This window comes from Nymphaea colorata, chromosome 3, assembly GCF_008831285.2.
Source record: "Nymphaea colorata isolate Beijing-Zhang1983 chromosome 3, ASM883128v2, whole genome shotgun sequence".
Classification (NCBI taxonomy): Eukaryota; Viridiplantae; Streptophyta; class Magnoliopsida; order Nymphaeales; family Nymphaeaceae; genus Nymphaea; species Nymphaea colorata.
In genome coordinates, this window is record NC_045140.1 from 22,956,022 (window position 1) to 22,970,619 (window position 14,598).

Sequence of the window (14,598 nt, forward strand, 5' to 3'; positions counted from 1 at the left end):
TCATTAAAGAAAAAGTGATTTTTAAAAAATCAAGTTTTTACAAAACTGAGTTAAAATAAGAGTGTCGTCCAAGTGCCCCCAGGAAGGATTTCCTAAGCCAATTGACCACCTGTATATAGCTGTCTGCAGGCAGAGAGTGATGGTTCTGTTTTTATGTTAGTCAAGCCCAAAGTGATTAAGAAGAATTAATGTCAAAAATTGTGTTTGGGGCATGTCAATCAAACACAAAAATCAGGCTTCCTAAAATTATTAACGGAACAAAATTTTTTCAAAACCAAGTTTTTATAAAACAGATTTACTCAAAACCAAATTTACATTGGGAATAAAATTCAAAATCACAAATTTTACAGGACTGACGCATCTGCCATTAACCAACAAATTATAACCCGCCTGCCTCAAATCAGTTCTCCACCACATCGGTCCACCAATTACTCTCACTATCCCATCCCATCCCATGGCCCCGAGAGAATTTATGAAAGGCCTTCATATTCCTTAACATAGTGCGTTCATGCTGAATTGCGGTGTGCACCACCATGCACCTGATTGTTCTCCTAACTAAATGTGAATCTTTTGAATCAGCCAAGAATTTTATAATCCTTTTACTCCAATCCTCAGCCCAAAATGTTGCAGATTCATCCACCTTCCAGCGCAGCAGGTGTGCCACATATTCCTTGCCCCTCCAAGTCCATGAACTACTATCAGTATCAGGTGCTTCACCAATCCACAAAGGAACACACTATCTCCAAGCCAGCCAAGCAAATTTGAGACAATCATGTTGAATTTTTTCAAATGTTCAAACGAATCAAGTATTGGCATTGGAAAACCATCTTTGATAAACCAAAATTTGAAAACGCTGACATAGAGGGGGAGAAAATTATGTAGGGTAATTTAGGAGGCCTTTGTTTACCTCGGATATGAGAGCCGAGATGACTTGAGATCACTAGATATCTCAAATCCAAGGATTTGAGGTTAGAATGCCTCTCATCCTATCTCAAATATGACGTTTTGGCAATATATTGGCATCTTAAGTTTTTTTTTTTAAAATATAATGGTGGAATCAAGTGTTTGTTTACTTTGTGGGTCCCATATAAAAGGAATTTCAGATCAGCTTCATATCTCAAATATAAAGCGATCAAACACTCCTTAAGAGAAACAAAACAGAGCATCATGTGTAAAGTTGTTAACCCAATAAAACTGATCATCTCCATTTCATATGTGGTTTTGGCAATATTGGTACCTTAAACCTTTTTTTTTACATAATGGTGAAATTCAATGCTTGTTTACTTTTGTGGGCCCCACATAAAAGTAATTTCAGATCAGCGTTCGATCTCAAATATGAGACTATTAAACACTCTTAAACCAGACATCTTGTGTAAATGTTGTTAACCCAATGTATTGAGAATTTCTATTTCAGCATATGAAGTAGACTTAGCGGACAATTTGAAATCTCCATATGTCCAAGCAAACTACATCCTAATAAGAAACAAAGCAAACCACCTTTCCCATGAAAAGGAAATGCGTTATGTTTAGACAATTTGGAATCACCATATGTCCAATCAAAGGACATTCAACAAGAAACAAAGCAACCTACCCTTTCCTTGAGAAGGGATGATGTTATTTTTCGTCCCATTATTCATTGATGAACAATATGTCATGGGTCCCTTTCCCTTGACAAGGAAAGCTTTTGATCACACTAGTAACTATCAACATCATCAAGCATCGGCCATGTTGCTGCTGGGTCAAGGTGCATCAAATACCTTTACTTGCTTGGTTGGTGTCCGGTTCAATGCCTTTACTCCAAATGAACTGCTCTGGCTCGGACCAGCTGCCTCTGGCGCCTAAGTAAGTCGAGCGAAACTCTTCATAAGTGAGATCAGAGAACTGGTTCAGCATTATGCTGGTCGATGCAGAGTAGGTTGTCTTTGAATATCCAGAATCTCTTCTCCCTCTTTGTCAAACCATTGTAGGATTTGTCGTGCGCTGCTATCCACTTCTCGAATAGTTTTTTCACCTCTTGATCACTCCGACCATCGAAGTTCTATTCGTCGTGACTATTTATTGGCACGTCTAGAGGAGCAATGCCTGCCGCAGCAAAAAGCAAGCCTACCAGCAGAAAAGCCATTGCACTGGGCGCCATGGTTGAAATGAATCTTTTTGATCTGGCATGAAACTACAAGGAAAATCCAGAAAAATATCTGGGAACATATAAGATCATAAAATAAAGTATAGCCCTACAAAAAGAAGAACTAGTATAAGATATAAGCTTCAGCTGCAATTAGGAGACAATATATGTGGATGTGATAAGCATTCAAATTTAATCAAGTCTTATTGTAAATAGATCCAAATTTGAACTTGGATTTCGGTTACAAAACTAAAGTTGGATCTTAATTGATCTGACTAGTGCAAAGTCTTACATTTATATGCAATGTTTGGTGAAAAGTAAAACTATTTCATCTTACTACCCATTTTACTACCCAACAAGAGAGCTTATGCCCTACCCTTACTCTATCCGTTGGGGTGTCAGATCTACTGATTGAGAAAATGTACTTGTTGAACCAACCTCAGCTTATAAAAACTAGTTCGTAGTTGGGTTGAGCAGTCACCAAAATTTTCTTCAAACTGGTGCAATTGCACCTGGGAACCTAGCAAATCATCCCGCCATTCCCTAAATCTAAGCTTCATTCTCTTGGTGAAAATAAGATCTGTAGTTCTTGTTAGCCGCATATTCTTGTCTTCTTTGTAATAATTTGCAGATAGATGATCATCATTGGATCTAAAATACCGCACAACTTCAGTCCCTTGCGCTCTTGATATGTATGATATTCTTGTTCAGTTAAAAATTTAAACAATTTCAAAAGGGTTTTGTGAACACAGTGAAGACTGTGCAATAGGGGAGAGATAAAACTCCACCTATATTTTACAGTAAACCAAAACTCAAACTGAAGATCAAATTTCACAAGCAGCAGTAATGCTTCTAACCAACTAATAGAAATGCCAATTAACTAAAGATGATTTACAAGGAAACAACAAACACCTGATCCAGCTCTGAGGTCACAAAGACAAGCACATAGAAGTTTTGGCAACAAAAGTCCTATATAAAATGGCTCAAAGAAGGTGATCAGAACACGTCATTATTAGGGAAAGGAAAGACAAGAAGAGGGGGCATCCTGAAGTTTACTATTTCTTTCCACTACTAGTCTACCATACTTCTTTCTCGACAGCTTACAAGTTGCAAGATGATGCCTTGACCCATAAGGTCACCTGTATTGGATTATAGTCTGCATCAGGATCATTGTCAAAGGGATCTACTAGAAAAAAAAAAAAGAACACGTTCTACAGAACATAATCAACATAAGTAACTACTAAAACAGTTGAATCTACGTTCAAAACCACTTCAACAAAACATGGTTGACGATACCTAGCCAAAACCACTAAAGGTGTTGACCGCTGGTTCATTTAATAAAAATTAAAAATCTGACTGGTACTATGAAATCAATTTAACCATGATATTATTTTTCCGGTCATAGATTGATTCCATTATCACTTAAAAATATCAAAAGGATAAGTCCTCCAATTCATGCATTTTCATTAATCTGTTTAGAGTATAATTTTCAAAATACCGACCAACAACCGCATAATGCAGCCGGGTGCCCCCGAACTGCGTCAAATGGTCGCATTTTCTTCCTCTCATAGCCTGATCGTAGGAGTGGGATTTGGAAGAAGATTGGAAGCATTCAGACACAGATTTGTCTGGAACTAGGAGGGGGAGAGGTCACCTCTTCATGAATAGAAAGATGATAGGGAGGAGCGACGATCAAGCCTTAGTTAGGGTCAACTCCTTTCCTCGTATATACTGGATCTAACCCTACTACCAACAAATCTATCGGATTCGGGTCAATGATGGCCTCATTTCTTTAGTTAACCAACTCGAATAGGTTTCTAATTGTTTTAGTTTAGTTAAATTCGGGTCAATGATGACCTCATTTCTTTAGTAAACCAACTCGAATAGGTTTCTAATTGTTTTAGTTTAGTTAAACATTTCTAAGTTAAAAATGAAAATGTTAATGGTTAGGCATGACAATCGGATTCAGGATTCATTTAATCGGATCTGGTAAAGAAATCTGAATGTAGTTACGAATTGAATTCAGATTCGCCAAGCCTATGCCTATGATCCTAAATTTGATTATGATATCTGATTAGGATCTCATAAAGATGCGACTCAATTGGACATAAATTATAAAATCAATCCTATGTTGGTTGGGTTTTAATTCATTTCTAAAAAATCTGAATTTGAGTTTGAATGTAAATTCAATTACACATTCAATAAAAGCTAGATGGCAGCACGAATGGTTTATTATTAAGTAATACTACTCTGTAAGTCTTTGCAACAACAACCAGTATTCAACATGATGATTTTAAGAGTGGAGCAGATCAAGTATATGCAATGGAAGTGATGTTGGGTGACGTATCGGCACTATGTGAAATGTGAGGAGTTTCCTCTCATGATTCATTTGAACTTTTCCACATGCTATATGTGAAATTACATATCGTGGTTGTTTGCTATGTCCATTGGTCATGTGGGAAATCAAATATCACTAATCCTTCTCTATCTTTGCGCTTTGTTGTTGAATTGTGTGGTATGTATGTTTGATAGTATATTGATGTGTTGTTGAATTTTGCTTTTTTATTGCTTTCATATTTGTTATATGTTCTTATACTTGAGTATGTCTAATAATTTGAGTTGTTGCATATACGTAATGGAGCTGAAGAATCTTACTCAAATATATGTGCCATGAATTAGATCCGCATAGAAAACATTGCGTTGAAGAAAATCTTGATGATAAGACAAAAGAGGAAATTGAGATGCAATTGAGCAACAATTCAGTATTTAGTAATGATAAACAATTTGGTTTAATTTTATATTGATTGTGTAATTGAAGTACATGTAAAAGGTGTTGTTCGGAAAGTCGATTTGACAAGAGGGTATAGCGGATGCTGTTAGGCTACGTCGATCTAGGGATGATCCACATTTTGTTTGAATTTTTTTTACAATAATCAATACAATTTAATGATTGTAAATTAGCTTGTTTATCTTGCATTGTGGAGAGTACCCGATTGTGGTTTGTGTGTGCGTGTGTATATGAAAGATGATTAAGAGTTGAATGATCTAAATTGTTCTTAATATTTTCAGTCGTTTTCTATTATTATTCTCATTCTTTTTATGAATATTATATTTTATAATTTTGATCCTGAAGTTGTGCCTCAATACCTCAAGGCTTACGCCATCATAACAGGTTCCACGGCGCGCTTTTTCTCTATTGCATTTCACAGCGCAAGGGAAGGGAAAGCAATAGTGTGTTCTGGAAGAGACGGGAACAGAGACGGCGAATGGCATCGTCGCCGATGTCGATAGGCAATGACGAGTCAGAGGTGAGGAAGAAGAGGTTATTGGGATTTGGGTTCTGGATTCAGGGATTCCGATGCTTCCCGTGGATGGCTGTCAATTACTTCCTCAAGGATGGTCTTGGCATTGCTCCTTCCACCCTCCAGATCCTCCAGAACACTGCTAACCTCCCCATGGTTGGCAAGCCTCTCTATGGTGTCATCTCTGACGCTGTCTATATTCGTGGGCAGCACCGGCTCCCGTACATCATCCTCGGAGGTAAATCTGCTTTCCTTCCTCCTCCTTTATTCTTTCCTCAAGGATTATTGATATTACCCTGTCGGAGGAGGATCCCCCCTTTCACATAGTTGACAGAATTTTGTTCCGATGCAAGGAGCTGTAATTTTGGGTCAGTCTTTTTGCTGTTTCCTTGTAATGTATTTAAGCTTCTAGGTTGGCACCGTCTGTTTTTTGTGGTGTGGCAAAGTCCGTCTGAGCATTGTTGATTTTCTGTAAGATTTTGTACAGCTCTTTTTTAATAAAGGCTTGCATTAGATTTTCTGTCAGTTTAGTTCTCTACTGTCACGGCAGTGCGGAATTATAGACGAGCAAGGTTGCATGGTTGATAATTTATTAGGTCGAACCTCTACAGCTGCAGAGATTTGCCCGACCATGGCCAGGTTTTATCAAAAAATCCTCACAAAACAAATGGGGATGCTTGATTTCAGATCGAATTCATTAACATCATGAAAATAAACTCGCATAGCTTTAGAGGTTTTGGCAGGTCTCATTTTAATTGGGGTAGAAGAATTGAATCTAAAAACACTTGAATGGGGCATCTTGGCTTGGGACTGGGTCTTGGCTCCAGCCCATATTTGGTCACGTCCAAGTCATATTAGTGAAGTAGATTTAATGTAGTCTCTGGGAAAGACAAGATTCTGGAGCTTTTTGCTCTCTCATTTGTGTTTGCTTGCTCTTGTCACATATCACAGATAGGATTCTTGAGTTTTCTTTTATTTCGGAAATTTCACGATATGGATGAGGTATACATGCATGAGTTGGTATATTGTTACACACATATCTGTATCATGCCAATCAAAATCTATGAACTTCTTCAACGTTTTTTCAAATTTAGCGCCATCACTATGGGTCATTTGCTAATAGAAGATGCCATACGGACATTTCTTTGGTGAAGCATAGCATTTTCAAAGGCTCAGATATTACAAAAAATCTCATGTTGATAAATTTTGAACGTCTAAAGAAGCCTATATATGTTAAGCAATTTATGGATCTTACACATACACCTCAGGGTTCATTCACTTGTCTTATTCACTTGTCTTACATGAGACTCGGGATATTCCCCCTACTCTGTGGCACCTTTCTCTCATGAGCTGTATGCACAAGCTGAGCAAGCTTTTGATGAAACATAAGCTGCTGCTCGTTTCCCAGCTGATTCGTTTGATGTTGATAGGGAAGACATATGAACATTTTAAATTTTAGAAGTTTGTTGTCTTTACAACCATTGTTTATTAGAAGATGATAATACTTGGCGATGGAAAGCAAATGGTGAAAAGCTGTTTTATTTGGTTTCTTGTAACATGATGGTGCCCACTGTTCAACCCGAAATGGAGACTGAATTATGTAAACGTCTGCAACAGAAAATGATGGACATTTTAGGGAAATGAAAAGCCATTTTAGTTAATCTACCTTGCTTGAACAGTCAAATACAGGTGTCAACCCCAAGATATGAACATGGGGATTCTGCTGGTAATCTTGCCTGACTCTAGTCAGGTAATCAGGTTGATGGGGTACAAAAATCCATGGAATATGGAATACATCATGGGAACTGGGGAGTGTGATCTCAAATATATAAATGCATACAACAGGAAATATCAGAAAATAGTTTCTTTGGCTATTTGACAATGATGCACTCATTCTTTTTCTGGAATACGGATGCTGCTAGGACATTCTTGATCATGTGAAATTGTTGTTTCAGTTGCATGAGCCAAATCTGTGCATGAAATGTGGTGGCTACACTTTAAGTTTTGGAACCTTGAAACAGAATAATGATGACCCAGAGCACCAGCAATTCATTTCCCACTGTTCCAGGTAGAGTATAATTGCCATAATTAATTGCTTGTTCTTTCCTAATTCTATATGCAGTACATAAAAAGTGCGATACTTGTTGTATCTGTTGTTACTGCTACTACTATTCTATTTATCAGTGTTACTAGAAAATGAATCTTAAGCCAACCACTGAATCACTGATCTGAAGATCTTGTGTTATGCTTTGCCTTGCAGGATTTCTCCAAGCAATATCTTGGCTGTCCATTGCCTTCCTCTCTCAATCTGGTTCCTCTTCCATTGTTATCATCTCTCTCCTACTACTCCTTAGCAACCTTGGTGCCTCCATTGTTGAAGTTGCCAATGATGCCATTGTTGCTGAGTCTGGGAAACAGGTTTCTCAAGACAAAAAGTCCCGTTCTGGGGAGCTACAGTCTTTTGTCTGCATGGCTGCTGCTGTTGGTGGCATCTTAGGGAACCTCCTTGGCGGTATGGCCTTGAACCAGCTTTCACCAAAAACCATGTTTCTCATCTTTGGACTCCTTGTAACTTTTCAGTTGATTGCCACACTGACCATTCATGAAAATTCCCTGAATTTACCTCATAATATGAGCACCGGCATTCACAGCCAGCTCTCCAGTCTCATCGCTGCTCTAAGAAGGCCTGATATAGCCTACACCATTATCTGGCTCTTCATGTCCCTGGCCATTGTGCCTCTCCTCACTGGCAGCATGTTCTTTTATCAGACTGAATACCTCAATCTCGATTCTTCAGTAATTGGGATCTCCAAGGTTGTTGGTCAGGTGGCGCTTTTGGTATGGAGTGTGATCTATGATAGCAAGCTGAAGGCAGTCTCCATCAGAAAGGTGGTCAAACACCTGCAGTTTATGACGGCAGTTTGCATATTATCAGATGTGCTGTTTGTTAAGAGATTCTACTGGCGTCTTGGATTGCCTGATTCTATCTATGTTTCTGTGTTCTCAGGAATCTTAGAAGTCCTTTTCCAGTTCAAGTTGCTTCCTCTGTGTGTGCTGCTTGCACAGCTCTGTCCTCCCGGCTGTGAGGGTTCTCTAATGGCGTTTGTGATGTCTGCCATAGCTTTGGCAATGATAGTAAGTGGATTCCTTGGAGTTGTTCTTGCTTCTTGGATTGGGATAGGTGCGGATGAATTTGGAGGCCTGCCTCTTGGGATCCTTGTTCAGGCTGCTTGTACCTTAGCACCTGTGTATTGGTCATCATGGGTAGCAGAGCCTGGAAAACAGGCTGTTGAAAAGGAAGATTAAGTTGATTAATGGATACCTAATAATAATAGTTTGATTGATCTGGTTCAGGGCGGTTTGGTGTACAGGCCTTTCACAGGCAATATCGTTCCTTAGTTGGTTGCTGCCAGCTGTTTTACTAGAATTCGTTTGATTAACATATTCAATGAAGCTAGGCAGATACCTTATCGAAAGTAATACTTGACGCAAATCGATTTTCATATATGTCACAGGCGGCATTGCACATTTTTGGAAGCTAAAGCAGCAACTCGAAAGTTTCCATCTTCTTGAGTTATTTTTTCTTGTTTGAACTAGGTGAAATGAGCACACTGTGAACTGTGTATACCAGGATTGTCTTCTGTTAAAGTTTAATGTATCTGTTCCTATAACATTGAGCTGAATTCATTGTAATGCGCCTCTTTATCATGAAAGAAAAAGTATGGACATGTGGGGAGAAATGTTGATACGTGTGTTTTGAGGATACTTCATGTCAATGCGCCTTGGAAACTTTTTATGCAGCAAACCACATTGGGGTTGCAAGACTTGCCTGCCTCGGTCCTTATATATATATGTTTAGCTTGTGTAAAGATCTGACGCCTCTGAAACTCAAACCATGGCTGTACTTTGTCCAACAGCCGAGGCCTGAGTCTGCTATGTCAAAACCCCCTTGGGGCTTAAGCTTTGGATATATGTACAAATATCTGAAGCTGTACAAATAGGTAAAACCCTAGTAAATCCGCAGTCATTTCGTAATGAGGTTCTGCTGATCTGAATCTGTACAAATAGGTAAAACCCTAGTACGAATGCCTTCTCTCATGGCAGGTCCTGAGGCCTATGCCTGCTTAGACTTAAGCATTGGTGGTATTCCTGAGATTTGAATAATGATCGCTTGTGTGACGGCCGAAGCACAATTCACTGCAGCAACTCCATTAGACCTATGTGGGTGCGATTTATATTGGTAAATTCATACATCTAATTCCAAGTTCTAACATACAACTAACAGAGTCTCCAACCAAAGAGTCATGTGAACATCCTCTTTTTGAAGATCCAACCACCTTGCCCGTAGACTTTCCAAAAGCGATATAACCCTTACTCCCATAATTTGCTTGATCCTTTTCTGGTCTTTGTAAGTGGTCAGAATGCATCTTTCATGTGGGGGCGTGCAAAAAAGTAAAATGAAAATTTCAATTACGGATTTGAGGAGGTCTGTCTTAAGATCCTTAGGTTGATGAGCTAGAAATTTTACCACAGATCTTTTGCTACATCAACAAAAACATATTAGATCAGATCTACATCTAGGGGTAGAGTCATGAATTTTTCATGATAAGGGTCGAATTATAGTTCTAAAACTTTGATAGGAGCTGAAATATATTTTTTAAAATTTTCCATATAAGATAAATATATATTTTTAAATTTACATGTAAATTATTTTTTTTAGGGAAGACCAGCCCCTGCGGGCCCCCTTTGCCCCTATCCACATCAGATCCATGAGTCAAATAATCAAACACCCCTTAAAAAAAGAAAAACAAAACCCCACAAAGAGTGTCATATTTTCCAAACATTACGCTTTTATTCTCTTACCAACACAACTTTAATTTTTCGCATTTTTTATATTTCCCATATTCATATATTTAAATGATCAAGTAACTATAAAATTTGAATTTACCACAGGACGAACAACTTCTTTGTCCATGCTAACAAAAATAGTGCTCGCCAGCAAAAAGGGTGTCTAACCAATTTTCTGCACATTAGCGTTTCATCCAAGAACGCTGGTGGAATCGTTCCGAGTCGACTGAAATTATGAAGTTCGCTTTCCAAAGACTGGAGAGAGAGAGAGAAAAACAAGAACAGTTTCTGTCGTGGAAAATGTTACACGTATTTTAGGGGTCGTATCAAGATAAAAGCAGCTGAGATTCATGAAGTCAAATTGGGCAGCCGAATCCACTTGACGTTTCCTGCCCCAACATGATTGACCATTCCTTTTTGTCGTCTGATAAGCAACTTTCTATTCACCAGTAAATGCCGTGAAAGTGAAGCCATTGTGAAGAGCAACGCGTGGATCAAAAGGTTTCATGGGAGAGAAGAGCTTCCCCTTTCATCCAGGTGACTTTCTATCTTCCTTCCTTTTCCATACTGCTTTTTGAAATCGTGGTGGAGGAGAACCTCAGGTGGTGCCCACAAGTGAAAAGCAGAGGTCTGAAGGATGCCATAAAACGCTAGATCAACTCTCAATCTTTTCGTTCTGCAGAAGTAGCTCTTCCATCGCCGGAGACGGACATTCATTCACGGTTGTCAAGAAAATATCGCCATTTTGGTGATTGAGATCTCAATCTTACACCCGGACAACACAATTCGCAAGCGTCTTCGTATAAGAATGATTGCACAGATGACTGAAGTTTCAAGCTCAAATGAGACTCGTTTTACACAAAATATTAAGAATCAAAGGACTTTAACTGATCACAACGTTGTGTATGAGGTTTTATGAACAAAATGCAGAACTCTTTAGTTGTCTTTTAGTTGCTTTTACCCGTATGGGATCGATGAACTTGGCAAAACTTCACAAAATATTTTTGATCTGTTCATTTCTATGGGTTGATATCATCCACTTGTAGACAAAATAAAAAAAAGGTAGACATACGCGGCACGTCCAACTATCGACCAGCGAGTCCTTATTTATTCATCTCATAATTCCTAAAGATAGTTCGAGGACACTGGTGGACAAAAGTTGTCACAATTATTTTTTTATTATTAGCACTAGCATTGTAGTAGTCAATTTTGAACATCGTTAGGGATTTCGTCGATCAAAATTAAAGCATTGCGCCCACAATAGACATACATTGTACAAGAATCCACGGATGGTATATACTTTATTGGGACCTCTTACCCATCGAGATATTTACGGTGCGTTTGTTTTACCACTGATATGAGATCCTTAAGATCTCAAGTTTTTAACATCTCAAGTTTATGGATTTAAGATTGAACGCCCCCTCCCCTCTTCTCCCCATATTCGTTCTTAAATTCATGGTTTTTTAAAATGTAACATGAAATCTATGTTACAAAGATCTTCAATCTAAACAAACTGAGGATCTTGAGAAGCACATTATTAATGGAGCATTGAATCTAAAATCTGGTGCTATCAAACCCAACCTTACATATCTCACCCGTCGGTTAAGTAATGCCAAGTCAAACAGTAACTCGCTAATCCCATGAACAAGTCGATCATCTGTATAGCAAGTTCGAACTTGATTCAACTTTCTAAAAAAAAACACGATTCGAAATATACGTCGAAAGTCAAAGTCTCTTTGTACAGTTGCTTTAGTCAATACGAAGATAATGTGTCGGGATTGCGGAGTCCAGTAAATCCCTTCACTTCATCATCCGCCGTTTCTCATGTGAGAGAGAGAGAGTCCAAAAATGGAGTTCCTGTGCACTCCGCTTCTCCTCTTCCTCTTCTTCTCAGCAATTCTAGGAATCAGCTTCAAATTCCTGCACAAAGACAGGCTACCTAAGAATCTCCCACCCTCCCCACCAGCTCTGCCCATAATCGGCCACCTCCATCTGCTAAAAAAGCCTCTGTATCGCAGCCTCGCCGACCTCTCCGCCAAACACGGGCCGACTCTCTCCCTCCGCCTCGGATCCCGCCTCGCCCTCATCGTCTCCTCCCCCGACCTCGTCGAGGAGTGCTTCACCATCCATGACATCGCCTTCGCCAACCGCCCCCATCTCCTCGCCGGCCGATACATGGGCAACAATTATACCACCATCGCGTGGACCTCCTACGGCCCCCACTGGCGCAACCTCCGGCGGATCGCCACCCTCGAAGTGCTTTCCTCTGCCCGACTCCAGGCCTTCGCCGGCCTTCGCCGTGACGAGGTCCAGTCTCTCCTGCGCCAGCTGTTCGAGGGGTCCGACCCTGCTGGGTTCGCGCAGGTGGAGCTGAGCTCGATGGTGGCCGCCCTGGCATTCGACACGATCGTCCGGATGGTCACCGGAAGACGGTGGTACGAGAAAGGAGTGGCGCGATCGGAGGAGTCGAGGCGGTTCCTGGCCGTCATCAAGGAGGCGATGGCCTTGCAAGGAGCGGTGAGCATCGGTGATTACATACCAGCGTTGAGATGGCTGGACCTGCAGGGGATAGAGAGGCAGATGAAAGGCTGCTATAATAGAAGGGAGGTGCTGTTTCAGGGTTTGGTGGACGAGGAAAGGAGAAAGCGTCGTGGTGGCGATGGCGGAGATGGTGGAAGCGACGCCGGAGATTCAAGGGGCAGCCTTATCGACTTCCTTCTTTCCCTGCAGGAGACCGAGCCGGAATACTACACCGATCTGCTGATCAGAGGGGTCATGATGGTATGCTTATCATCTCAGTTTTCTGTATAGTACAACAAATGGAAGAATTGTTTAACTGCTGGTATTTATAACTAGGATTTGTCTTAATTGACGACTTTCATTGTCCGGGTAGATTTACAGATATTTCCATGTTCATGTTCTCACTAAGTATAGTTTCACTTGCTTTGACATCAACACTATAAAGAAAAGGAAGAACATTTTGCTGGTCAATAACAGCAGAGATATGAAAATGTCCTGATTTATTAGTACTTTCTCAGCTTTTAATATCGAACTACAAATTCGATGCATTCTCAAAAAATTGCTGATATTTGTAACTACGATTTTCTTTAAATTCATAACTTCCAGTTTGCAGATAGAATTAAGAGATATTTCTACATGTTCTTGTTCTTGGGGTTTGTAGTTCCTCCCGAATATTTTCCTAAATTTTCCCAGTTGAAACAATTATTTCATTAATTCTATCAAGAGAAGTTCCTACGCCAAGACTTGTGACTTGGAACTAAATGAGTTAATTTGTTATACCATCAGGCTCGCCCGGTTTAGCATGCCGACCATCTAAAGATTGAGCGCTGGTTTTATAGGTAATGCTGGCTGCCGGAACCGACACAACAGCGACGACACTGGACTGGGCAATAGCTCTGTTGCTGAACAACCCGGATGTGCTGAAGAAGGCCAGAGACGAGCTTGATGCTCGAGTCGGCACTGACAGGCTTGTGGAAGAATCCGACCTTGCCAACTTGACCTACCTCCACTGCATAGTGAAGGAAACTCTCAGGCTCTACCCTGCTGGCCCGCTCTTGCTTCCTCATGAGTTAGGGGAGGACTGTAATATTGGGGGTTACGACATTCCACGCGGCACAATACTGTTCGTGAATGCATGGGCCATCCATCGCGACCCGAAGCTGTGGCCGGAGCCGACAAGGTTCATCCCGGAGAGGTTCAGCGGGCTGGAAGAGAGAGACGATGGTTTCAAGATGATCCCCTTTGGGTTCGGCCGGAGGAAGTGCCCGGGCTCAGGGTTGGCCATGAAGGTTGTGCAGTTTGCCCTCGCTGGGCTGATCCAATGCTTCGAGTGGGAGAGAGTTGGGAGAGAAGAGGTTGACATGGCTGAGGGTGTGGGGCTGACGCTGACGAGGGCAAACCCACTGCACGTTCTGTACAGACCACGCCACTCAATGGTCAAAGTGCTCTCTCATCTGTAGCTTAATAGTAAGAATTGCCACTTCTCTGTAACATCTCACGGTTAGCTATTTGCCCAAGATTATAGGTATGTATGTAACTATAAAGTACCCACATGTGGAAACAAAAAACTACAGAACCTTTCAAGTGGAAATTCGTTTATTTCTGCATCACACCGATTCTAAATTCATCAATCTGAAGCTCATTCTATTCTGTATTAAAAGATTTTTTTTTTTTCGCCGTTCTACTTTTGGACGAGGCAGGTGTGGTGCCAAGAGTGACGAGCAAATGGCACAATATGAATGATATAACCATGCCACTGTGCATGATATAACCGTGCCACTATGCATGATATAACCATGCCACTGT

General features: G+C 40.4%; 2 protein-coding genes across 3 annotated transcripts; both read left to right on the plus strand.

Annotated features, from left to right (window-relative positions):
* The first annotated feature begins 5,294 nt into the window (after positions 1-5,294).
* Positions 5,295-9,107, plus strand: LOC116249602 (probable folate-biopterin transporter 7). 2 transcript variants are annotated; one of them, XM_031622750.2, is made up of 3 exons: positions 5,522-5,662; positions 7,380-7,492; positions 7,685-9,107. In XM_031622750.2, exons 2-3 carry the CDS (start codon positions 7,450-7,452, stop codon positions 8,728-8,730), a joined length of 1,089 nt encoding a protein of 362 aa, XP_031478610.1. In that variant the 5' UTR covers positions 5,522-5,662; positions 7,380-7,449; the 3' UTR covers positions 8,731-9,107. The 2 variants fall into 2 exon arrangements, with proteins under 2 accessions (XP_031478609.1, XP_031478610.1); XM_031622749.2 differs by lacking the exon at positions 7,380-7,492 and having other exon boundaries at positions 5,295-5,662.
* Positions 9,108-12,070: 2,963 nt separating this feature from the next.
* On the plus strand, positions 12,071-14,402 carry LOC116251673 (cytochrome P450 81Q32-like). Its single transcript, XM_031626065.2, has 2 exons — positions 12,071-13,053; positions 13,632-14,402. The coding sequence occupies exons 1-2, from the start codon at positions 12,121-12,123 to the stop codon at positions 14,250-14,252; spliced, it is 1,554 nt and encodes a 517-aa protein (XP_031481925.1). The 5' UTR covers positions 12,071-12,120; the 3' UTR covers positions 14,253-14,402.
* Positions 14,403-14,598: the final 196 nt, after the last annotated feature.